The sequence below is a fragment of the Anabrus simplex genome, chromosome 14 (assembly GCF_040414725.1).
Source record: "Anabrus simplex isolate iqAnaSimp1 chromosome 14, ASM4041472v1, whole genome shotgun sequence".
In the NCBI taxonomy this organism is placed as follows: domain Eukaryota; kingdom Metazoa; phylum Arthropoda; class Insecta; order Orthoptera; family Tettigoniidae; genus Anabrus; species Anabrus simplex.
In genome coordinates, this window is record NC_090278.1 from 88,694,604 (window position 1) to 88,706,786 (window position 12,183).

Sequence of the window (12,183 nt, forward strand, 5' to 3'; positions counted from 1 at the left end):
GTCCTATTGTAAATATTTTCGTGGCCAGTTTATTTTTCTCACGTGGAACAACTCTGATTGTAAGCAAGCTGATATTTCATGAAATTCAATTTCATTTGCAGGTGTTTAAAGAGTTACCAGCTTTTGGTCACGATAGTCCCTTCACGGTCCTCAATGTACTGAGTTCTGGTTTCACCAAAGGTGGTCGTTTTATCGCTGATCCTCTCAACTGTGGTATGGACCATACCGAATACTACTCAGAGACGGACCTAGCAATAGGAGCAAGTATCAACTGCTATGGCCGCCAGATCATCCTCACGGACTGTGATGCCTTCACCAAAGATTATTATCGACTTAGATGTGGTATTGGTAAGTGTTACAAAAGAGTAAGTTATCAACTATTATCATCATCGCTATATCATCATCGTCATCTAAAGGAGTTTGGGAATCTTTCCTAATAAGCTTTGAAGAGTGGTGTTTTCTTGAATCCTTTTAAACTTTAATATTACTTGTATTTATTTATTTAATTCATTCCTTATTGTTCCACCTCTTTTTCCCATGGATCTAACTGTTCCTGAATATCCTCTTCCTTTTCTCCCCCAGACTAACAGGTCATCTGCAAACATCATCACTTTCATTTTTCCTTCCCCAATTTTCTTTGCCACTATTATCATTATCTCATCCATTACTACAATGAAGAGCAAAGGTGAAAGAGCACTTCTTTGTCTTAATGCCAAAAAGAGCGAGATAGTGAAAGAAGGAGAGACCTACAAGAGGGATAATGCTTGGAAGAGAACAGCTTAGGGTGGTACAAAGTTTCAAGGAAAGTGGAAGAAATGATAAGAAAATAATCGAGCATGGGAGATAAGCAGGAGCGTTCCTGAAAAGTGTCAGAAGCCTGGTTTGGAGCAAAGATGTCCCTCAGAGTAGCAAAAGAGTGCAATACAGGACGTTCTATGTGCCTATTCTGACGTATGCAGCAGAAACTAATAATAAGAAGAAGAAGAAGAAAATAATGTTATTTGTTTTTTACGTCCCACTAACTACTTTTTAAGGTCTTCGGAGACGCCGAGGTGCCGGAATTTAGTCCCGCAGGAGTTCTTTTACGTGCCAGTAAATCTACCGACACGGGGCTGTCGTATTTGACCACCTTCAAATACCACCGGACTGAGCCAGGATCGAACATGCCAAGTTGGGGTTAGAAGGCCAGCGCCTTAACCGTCTGAGCCACTCAGCCCGGCAAGAAAATAATAATAATAATAATAATAATAATAATAATAATAATAATAATAATAATAATAATTTATACATTCCTGAAAAAATAACACTGCTAAGCCAAAACTAGAGGGTCTGGACATGGTGCTGGTAAAACTAGATGAGCTCTATAGAGAAACCGAAGTAATAGATTGTATTAGTGATCAAGAAAAGGTTAGGAAAACAACAGATAGGGAATTTGCCACCTGGGTGTCTGCCCTAAATACTGATCAGTAGTGATTGATTGATTGATCGATCGATCGATCGATCGATCTTTCTCTTGATACATTTGTTTAATAAATGTCTCTGCCGTCTTCCTGCCTCGTCTTCTTTTCCTACAAGTAATTCCCCATCTGATATCTTAATATTCATGCACCTAGTTTGCCTGTATCCAACACCTACCTTTCTTACAAATTACGATTACAATTACAACCATTGGCGTAGTCAGGATCGACCAATGGTGGGGGAGGGTTAAAGTTATAATATGATGGAACATAATGAAGGTGCTTGTGCATGCGTGTTATAATAAGGACATTGATACAATTTAATTTGTTGATATTCAGATTGCAGTACCGGTACACTACAAAAATCGTGCATTAAAATACAGAAGAACAAAATGATCAAGGTCAATAGTTTTACAGTGAATGGTATGTTCAGATTACAATCTAAAATCTAACTTTTTAAATTAAATCACTTAAGAAAGGGCTAGAAAAATAACAGATAGAGAATATCCTACCTGGGCGACTGCCCTGAATGGAGATCAGTAGTGACTGAGATTGTCTAAGATGAGAAATGAGAAGGTTAGAGATATAGGAAAAGAACAGCGACTACAGAACAAGGTAGAGGTATCTAGACTTAGGTGGTATGGACACATGAAGTGAATGACAGAGGAAAGGATACCGAGAAGGATGCATGAAATGGAGATAACAGGAAAACGACCAAGAGACAGGTGGATAAAAGGAGTGGAAGAATGTGTCTAGAGAAGAAGAGAGGACTGTGCAAGAGTGAAGAGGGAGAAGTGGTGAGAAGACAAGAGAAGATGGAGAAGCTTCTGTTCCAAGCATACCTGGCCAACAGCTGGAATTGCATATGATGATGATGTTGTATTTATTTATTTATTTATTTATTTACAGTACCGGTCAAAAGTTGAGGACTGCTTGAAGAAATTACAAAATGCCATCTATAACCTAAAATTATGCCACTAGACGTCTGTAATTTTCTGTCTGAGCTCTCACATCTTAGAGGATACATGTCGCCTAATTTCATTGAGTCAGTCCAAGTACTGTTGAAGTTATAAATTTTTAATATCTTGGGAGGTCACACCAAAAAAATAATAAAAAATTGGTAAGATAATGTGCTGAGTACTTGAATTGGTTGCAAGTATCACAACCAAGATTTTTTTCTTTTTTGTAGACTTAGAAATAGGTGGGGGCCACTTTAGTATAAATATAAAAATTCCACAAGTATGCGACACCGTTTTTTTGCATATTTTATTTGTTTCAAAGCAGCGCCAAGATGGTGGATGTTTCTTTGTCTTTGTCATGTTTGGCCCATGGTCTCAGGACGAGCTATCGGCGTCAGACTTATCTGCCCTGATAGTTTCATTTGTACTATGCAGGTCACATCCATGAACACATTTCTGATGCCAATAGCTCACACTGAGACCTATGAAGAGAACAAGGAAAAACTGACCAACTTAGTGCTGGTTTGAAACAAAAAATAAACGCACAAAAATCAGTGCCACATTTTTTCGGAATTTTTATATTTATACTAAAATGACCATCACCTATTGGTAAGTCTACAAAAGAATCTTGGTGGTGATACTTGCAACCAATTATAGTACATACTATTTCAAAAATTTTGACTATCTGACGTGACCTTCCAACAGTTAAAAATGTATACTTCTACAATACTTGGTGTAACTCATTGAAATCAGGTGACATATATCATATTAGAAGTGAGAGCTCAGAAAAAAATATTTATACAGAGGTCTAGTAGAACAATTTTAGGTTCTAGATGACATTTCATGATTTTTTATGTGGTCCTAAACTTTTGACCGGTACTTTACTTCTTATGGCCTGCATTGGACCACTTTAGTCAATTTTATTAAAAGGGTTTTTCAGTTTTCTGTCAGCCCAGAACTTCTTCATTCCCTTGGATTTTAACTTTTTCTCCTTCATCTCAAATCACCCGTCCCATTGTCCGTCTGTTGATCTTGGTTTTTAGTCTGGTTTGTTTGTCTGTGAATTCTTGATTTTTTCTCTTTTGTTTTTCAAATCATCCATTGTAATTTGTAGTTCCTTCATATCTTTCCTGATATGTATAATCCATCTAATGTTGCTCTTACTGTTCCATAATTATTCCTGATGGTTCTGTTTTCTGGTGCCCTGAGTAGATGTGCAGTGAATGAGATGTGTCTCTTCCTGCTTGCACTCATTACTGGTTCCATTTCATTGTAGACTGTTTCATTAGAAGCCAGTCTCCAGTGTCCATTTTTGTGAATGTTCTTGTTTATGCATGTTCTGTATTATTCTTTCAAATTGAGTATTCCGTTTTTGTTTTGAAAATGATTTCACTTGTGTATGTTATTTCTGCTTGTGTAAATGTTCTGCACTATTTTAATTTTGTGGCTATTGAGAGGTCTTCTTTACTGTTCATGTTTTTGGTGATATATTTTGCTCTGGTCATTTTATTTATTCCTCTATGCCGTGTCCGCTTTGCATTGAGGTTATGTGTTATTTCTCCTAAATATTTAAATTTGTGAATGATTTTGATTTCCTGTTCTTCTATTATGATTTTATTTATAACTGGAGTGTTAGTTAATGTAGCCGGCCCCGTGGTGTAGGGGCAGCATGCCTGCCTCTTACCCGCGGGCCCCGGGTTCGATTCCTGGCCAGGTCAGGGATTTTTACCTGGACCTGAGGGCTGGTTCGAGGTCCACTCAGCCTATGTGATTAGAATTGAGGAGCTATCTGACGGTGAGATAGCGGCCCCGGTCTAGAAAGCCAAGAATAACGGCCGAGAGGATTTGTCGTGCTGACCATGCGACACCTCGTAATCTGCAGACCTTCGGGCTGAGCAGCGGTCGCTTGGTAGGCAGGCCAAGGCCCTTCAAGGGCTGTAGTGCCATGGGGGTTTGGTTTGGTTAGTTAATATGATTTATGTCTTTTCAAAAGAACTAGTAATTTGGAAGGAACTGAAGGAATCTCTACCTGTGGCCACACAGAGAACTGGCCAATCTGGAAGTTCCTGAACAGACTGCAAGCTGAAGTTGCAAGAACAAGGAACAACTTATATAAGTTACATTTTACGACCGAGACAGTTCTATGTGATTGTGGCGAATTTCAAAGAACACAACATCTCTTATGTTGTCTGTTGTCCCAATCCAGATGTACAATGAGTGATATGATTCAAGCTAATTCAAGTGGGAAACTTTTGGAAGTCACTTGATGAACACATATTTGTGTACTTGTGTCCATTTTGTGCTTCTTTTTTTGTGTTTCATATTTTGTACCTCTGACACAAATAAATGTATTTTCAAAGGATATTCTGAGGTCAGCTTCTGTTTCTCCCCATAACAGCACATCATCAGAAAATACCAGGGCATTTGGTCTGCTGTCCATTTTCTTGCTAGACCTTATGATGTTGTCCATTATTATTTTAAACAAGAGTGGTGATAGGGCATTTCCTTGTTGGACATGGCTCTTTGTCTCAAACCATTATGATCTTCCATTGCCTATCTGAACACAGCTGTAGCAATTCTGGTATAACAGTTTTACACTTATCAGTCATATACTTATGTTCAGTGAATTTGAGATGGAGATAAGTAAAACAAACACCAGAGAAATGACCATCAACAGGAAAGGAACAGACTCAAACCTCTTTTTGGAAGGAGCAAAACTGGAATCATTTTCTCACTTCAAGTACCTCAGAAGCATAATTTCTAAAGACAGCATTGTCAAGCAGGAAATACTCATCAAGACACAGAAAGTATCAAGTCAGGAATCTACTCTGGGACTGCAAAATACCACAAAAAGTAAAAACAACTCTGTACCACACCTACTTCGTACCGATTCTCACATACGGTTTAGAGACATGTGTTCTACTAAACAATGACTACAGCAGAATTCTGGCAACAGAAAGGAGATTCTTTAGAACTATGAATCAAACTACTCAGTAGGACAAAATGAGGAATGAAGTAAACAGGAAGGTAGCTGGCAGTGAGGTCCATATCACCAACGTAACAAAGAAACGTAGACTTCAGTGGTACGGACACATTATGAGAATGAAGAGTGAGAGACCTGCCAGAAAATACTTCGACCTTACTGTCCAAGGAAAAAGACCAAGGGGAAGGCCAAGAAAACTCTGGATAGAAATAGTGAAATCAATTATGGAAGAGATTGTTACCAGATGGGCAGATGTCCTGGAACAGAAAATGTACTGTATACAGACAGGAAGAGATGGCAAGCGCTTGTACACTAGACCCAGGAAACTGGAGTTGGAAAATTATGAAGATTCTGAGGCCAATTTCCTGTAGTGATTTAACTTCTTGTTGGGCTTCCTGAACATTATTAGACAGGAGAGCACCATCATCAGCAAATCCCAGGCAGTTTACTTCCTCTTCTCCATTTGTTTCGGTTGGCAATACTGTGGAAATGAACACACCGAAGCAGCACTCATCTCCCTCCCCTCGCCCCATTTACCCATTACGCCAGTGCCCAACAAACCCACCCCCGTACAGTAATTCTTTATTTTTAAAAGTGATTTTGACAGATGGACATTTCTTCCACAGAGGACTTCACACCTGCTGAACACCCCAAGGCTAAAGAAGAAATGCCTTGTCCGATGGTGGAACGAGAGCTGCCACCTTACAATGGCTATGGCACATTTGATGATTCTGCTGCTCACTGCTTGAAGATGATTCCTGTTGCTCCACAACGGGATTTTGTTAAGTTTCTGAAGAAAGATAAGTGAGTTAAAATATTCTCTCTTCCTCTTTTAATTACACTGAATTGTTTAGTTAAGGTACAGATGATTATTTATAAGGATTGTCCAAATGAAAGTGATGCTTTTGTTGGTTTATTGTTTGCAATACATCAATAAAGAGGAAGTAAAGACTAATGTACGGGTGATATACAGAGTAGTATCTCATATAAAGCCAGACCGAACGCACAGTGTTCGTACTCTCCGCTACAGCAGCTGTAGTATGGGAGGCGTGCAAGCAGCCTGCACGTGTTCGACCTGGCAAGCATCAGTCGCCAGTCTTTAACATGGTGAGAACAATAACACACAGTTACCTACAAATGGCAGATGCCGCCCTCATCGGAGGGTCTGCCTTACAAGGGCTGCACTCGGCTAGAAATAGCCACGCGAAATTATTATTATAACATGGTGAGACAGTTACCATTGCAATACCCTATTTTCATATGTAAAAATTCTGATTTCATCTTAATGGTCGTGTGAACAATCATAACTCTTGCTATTGGTGTTTATGAAGTCCCTCATTATGATAGGAAGATTAGTGTTTGGTGTGCTGTGCAGAGAGGTACCAAGATGACATTTTGACGCCGTTCTTCCATTAGTCAATGGAAGAAGAATCGAATGGGTAGTTTCAACAAGATACAGCCCCTGTTCATACAGCAGAAGATTCCCTTCTTACAATCTCAGAACTGTTGTAGACAGAGTGATGAGTGCTGGTCTATTTCCCCCCCCTCATTCTCCAGATCTAACAGTGCCTCCATGGCTCGGGTGGCAGTGCGTCGTCCTCTCACCGCTGGGTTCCGTGGTTCAAGTCCCGGTCACTCCATTGAAATTTGTGGTGGACAAAGCGGAGGTGGGACAGGTTTTTCTCCGGGTACTCCAGTTTTCCCTGCCATATTTAATTCCAGCAACACTCTCCAGTATCACTTCGTTTTATCTGTCAGTCATTAATCATTGCCCCAGAGGAGTGTGACAGGCTTCGGCAGATGGCACAATTCCTATCCTCGCCGCTAGATGGGGGCTTCATTCGTTCCATTCCTGACCCAGTCAGATGACTGGAAACAGGCTGAGGATTTTCATATTTTTCTCCAGATCTGATAGTGTGTGATTTATTCTTGTAGATTAAACTGAGAGAAAGAGTGTTTAGAAGAAATCCTCACACATTGGAGAAACTGAAACAAAACATTACGAATGAAATCAGAAACATTACAGTGACAGAACTCACTCATGTCAGCCAGAATGTGGTTACCAGATGCAATGAATTTATATGAGAGACCTTGTATATGTGTAATTATAATTGCCTTGTTGATTCAAGGAATAATTTAGCTGATGACACTGAATTCATCTTCTAGGAGAGATTTTGCAGTTGTTGCAACTTGTCTAAAAGGACTCGTCACACACTTTTGACATTTGCAGCAACTCGACATCAACCCGCTAGTATCATTTGCCCAAGCACCGGGTGACAATTGTAATTTAACAAGAAGTGATCCACTCTTGTGGTACAAGTTATGTTGTAGTGAAATGTTTACAAGAAACCACATGAACAACTAAATTTATTGGGTGCCGAGAAAAAAAGGATTCCCCCTCCCACCATTTGCTTAAATTATGATTGCACTTGTATTTGCTGATGATGTTGGGTGAGACAGAAGCAGAAGTTCAAGCTAAACTAGATCTTTGGCAAGAAGAATTTGAAAGAATGGGAGTGACCATCAGCCAAACTAAAACCGTCGGTTTAGTGATGAGTCGAAATCCTGAAGCAGTCCACCCGCGAGTGCAACATGAAGAAGTAGACATTATCAATAACTTCAAATACTTAGGGAGCTTCATTTCTTCTGACAACACCATAAACCAAGAAATAGGCAATAGAATACAAGCTGCATCAAAATTTTACCTCCCTGTTCATCAATCACTTTGGGATGACTCATTTCCCCAAGCTTGCAAGTTCACGCTATACAAAACATATCTTGTATCAATTCTAACGTACGGACTGGAAGCAGCAACATTGACTAGATGTGCACAAAGTTGCCTACAGTCCACTGAAATGAAGTGCCTTCGGTCATGTCTCCAAATGGCAAGGAGAGACAAAGTAAGAAATGAAAGTATTTGGCAACAACTTGGATTGGACAGGAGCCTGTTGGAAACCTTAGAAGAAAGCAGATTACAATAGTATGGTGGACATATGAGAAGGTTGGCTCCAATTAGGACCTCAAGAGCGTGTTATGAAGGGAATGTTGTTGGTAAGAGGCCCAGAGGCAGGCCTCGTGATAGTTGGGAAAAGCAAATTTTCAAAGACCTTGCCAAACATGATGTTAATTGGCAGCATAAGGTAGAACATCAGCTGTGGAAGGACAGGACGAACTAGAAGAGGCTCATAAACACCTGCACCTGGCTTCCTGTAGCGGAAACTCGATGATGATATAGTAGTAAGATTTATTAAACAATCATCCGTCCTCCAGTGAGGGAGACCATAACGGTCCAGAATACATAACTTACAGTATCTCATAGGTTATGAATATTTTTTTTTGCTTTTTGTTTGCTAGTTGCTTTACGTCGCACCAACACAGATAGGTCTCACAGCGACGATGGCATAGAAAGGCTTAGGAGTTGGAAGGAAGCGGACATGGCCTTAATTAAGGTACAGCCCCAGCATTTGTCTGGTGTGAAAATGGGAAAACACGGAAAACCATATTCAGGGCTTCCGACAGTGGGATTTGAACCCACTATCTCCCGGATGCAAGCTCACAGCCACACACCCCTAACCGCATGGCCAACTCACCCAGTGTGAATTTCATTATGGTCCGTATTGACTATTGAGCACTATCAAAGGGTAGAGAAAGGTCTTCCTATTCAATACCATTAGCTTAATATAGTGTCCTATATAACTGGAACTAGTTTTGACCCTACATTCATTGGGTCATCTTCAGCCATGATCTAAATGGAAACATACGTTTACATACAGCCAACAATAAAGAATACAATTTTGTATGCCGTAATTTAAAATCTAAGTCTAAAACATTGATGAAGTCAGATTACACATTTAAAATTGAGACTGAAATGACACAATACAACTGTTGTTGGTGTTTAACTATGTTGATGTCCTAATAGTAACCAAGTGTTCTTGAGTCAGCCTTGGAGCTGGTATTCATTATCTGTATAGTTAAGCCATTTGATTTATAAACTATGTCTTGTTGAATAGTAATATGAGTAATGGTTTATATGTAGCTTGAAGGAGACAAGGTGTTTCAGTCCCCCTAACCGTCCCCATGGGTACGGCCTTGGACCTCTGACAATTTGGGAGGCACTAAATACATTTAGAAGCATTGTCAAACGATAGGACTATGTAACGAAAAATGTGCTTTGTGTACATAGAAACTCAGAGGATTGCAAACACCTCTTGGTTTTCAGAGATCTAGACGAAGCGTACATACTGGATGACCTGTTTTGCAAGATATCCAGACTGCTGAATTCTGGGCTTGTGCATGTTGTTGTTCTTTTTTTTTTTTTTTTTTTTAATATCTGAAGCGATAATCGGCAGGAGTCACTCTGCATGATGAAGTGCGCAGTGAACATGTGGGAGGATCCTTTAAAGTTGTGCCCATCAACGACAAGATGGAGCAAAAACAGTTGCGCACCTTTGGTCACGTCAGAAGAAGAAATTAACATAATTTAGTACAGATAGCTCTTGGCATCGAAGAGCAGAAGAGAGGAAGAGAGCGTCCTAAGGCAACATGGAAACAAACTGCTGAGACCGCCATTCGATCTGGTACAAGAATGTCGGACATACTCTCTCCGAATCAGGCGAGCCGATCCTGAATGAGCTCGGGAGTGCCCCTTTTATGGGTGCATATATTGCCAGGAAAGAAGAAGAAACCATCTGTTTTCACTTTCTACTCAGTTAATTTATAACTGTTAGGTTCTTCAGTCTTCTGAAACTAACTTTGAGTAAATAAATGTATAAGCTACCTGAAAGAGAAAGCATATAGTTACAGTGTTACACCTGAAAAATGAGCAACTTTATTAATATAGAATGACATGTTTTGCTCTTGAAAGAATATCATTAGATTCAATCAAATCACCCTTCTTCATGTTTTAGGATATTGCCCTCATGGAGAGATGCTGCGGAATGCCAGGCATAAGAAGATAGGTCCTTTATAGCAAATTCCTTCAGAAAGAAAAAATATAGGGTTACCAAAGAGGTATTATCAATCAATCACTACTGATCTGCATTTAGGGCAGTCACCCAGGTGGCAGATTCCCTATCTGTTGTTTCCTACCTTTTCTTAAATGATTGCAAAGAATTTGGAAATTTATTGAACATCTTACTTGGTAAGTTATTCCAATCCCTAACTCCCCTTCCTCTAAACGAATATTTGCCCCAATTTGTCCTCTTGAATTCTAACTTTATCTTCATGTTGAGATTTTTCCTACTTTTAAAAACACCACTCAAACTTATTCATCTACTGATGTCATTCCATGCCATCTCTCCACTGACAGCTCAGAACATACCACTTGTTGCAGTTTACAAATTTCATTGTATAGGTCCGTATTGATACAGCTTAATTAAGAACTCATATTTGCTTCAATGATCCACCCAATCAATACGCCTCACTCCACACCTACAAGTTAGAACACAGTTGATCTTAAAATACCTCATGCACTCTTTGGTACATGTTTCATCCTTCCTCAGCCATAGCATCTCAAAAATTATTTTATCCAATCAAAATATAGAATCCAGACTTGGTGATAACAGTAGCAGTAAGAGAATTGGCCGGCCCCGTGGTGTAGGGGTAGCGTGCCTGCCTCTCACCCGGAGGCCCCGGGTTCGATTCCCGGCCAGGTCAGGGATTTTTACCTGGACCTGAGGGCTGGTTCGAGGTCCACTCAGCCTACGTGATTAGAATTGAGGAGCTATCTGACGGTGAGATAGCGGCCCCGGTCTACAAAGCCAAGAATAACGGCCGAGAGGATTAGTCGTGCTGACCACACGACACCTCGTAATCTGCAGGCGTTCGGGCTGAGCAGCGGTCGCTTGGTAGGCTAAGGCCCTTCAAGGGCTGTAGTGCCATGGGGTTTGGTTTGGTTTGGTAAGAGAATTGACATCATAGCCTACATCAGAGGGTGTGGGATATATAATAGACCCCCCAGTTTGTTTTGAAATCTCCACAGATCAGCCAAAAGACATTGATAGGGAAAAGAAGCTGATCTATGAACTGACCATAATTTATTATAAAGATAAATTCGGATTGAAGGACATTAATGTGATAAGATTAATGATAGGAACTTGAGGGACTATTCACTATGAATTTTGGAAACAGTTTAATTTAGATGTTGTGGAACTACAAACTATTTCTTTGTTAGCTTTATGAGGTTCCGTTTCATTACTGAGAAATCATTGCTACGTGTTATAACTCTTATAGTTCAAAGACATTGTGAGAACTATGTAATCTACAAAAATTATTAATAATCCAACATTATAATTTTATTTGTTTCATTTTGCTTTCTACATTTTGCCAACCTTCAACTGAGGGAAGTTTTGTGTATAAAATACTGTATTTAGAATTAAATATTTATGTACCAGGCGAGTTGGCTGTGCAGTTGGGGGCGCGCAGCTGTGAGCTCGTATCCGGGAGATAGTGGGTTCGAACCCGACTGTTGGCAGCCCTGAAGATGGTTTTTTGTGGTATCCCATTTTCACACCACGCAAATGCTGGGGGCTGTACCTCAATTAAGGCCACAGCCGATTCGTTCCCATTCTTAGGCCTTTCCTGTCCCATTGTCGCCATAAGACCTATTTGTATCGGTGCGACTTAAAACAAATTGTAATATATATATATTTCTTTTTATATGCTGGCCCCACGGTGTTAAGGTAGCGTGCCTGCCTCTTACCCAGAGGCCCCAGGTTCAATTCCTGGCCAGGTCAGGGATTTTTACCTTGATCTGAGGGCTGGTTCGAGGTCCACTCAGCCTACA

General features: G+C 40.1%; 1 protein-coding gene across 1 annotated transcript in view; it reads left to right on the top strand.

Moving 5' to 3' along the window:
* The window catches only part of LOC136885270 (EF-hand domain-containing family member C2), a 76,513-nt gene that overhangs the window by 29,916 nt on the left and 34,414 nt on the right, over positions 1–12,183 (top strand). The window contains exons 6-7 of the mRNA XM_067157760.2: positions 102–348; positions 6,026–6,203. Of these exons, the coding sequence (XP_067013861.2) occupies positions 102–348; positions 6,026–6,203 (425 nt within the window). The remainder of the gene's footprint in view (positions 1–101; positions 349–6,025; positions 6,204–12,183) is intronic.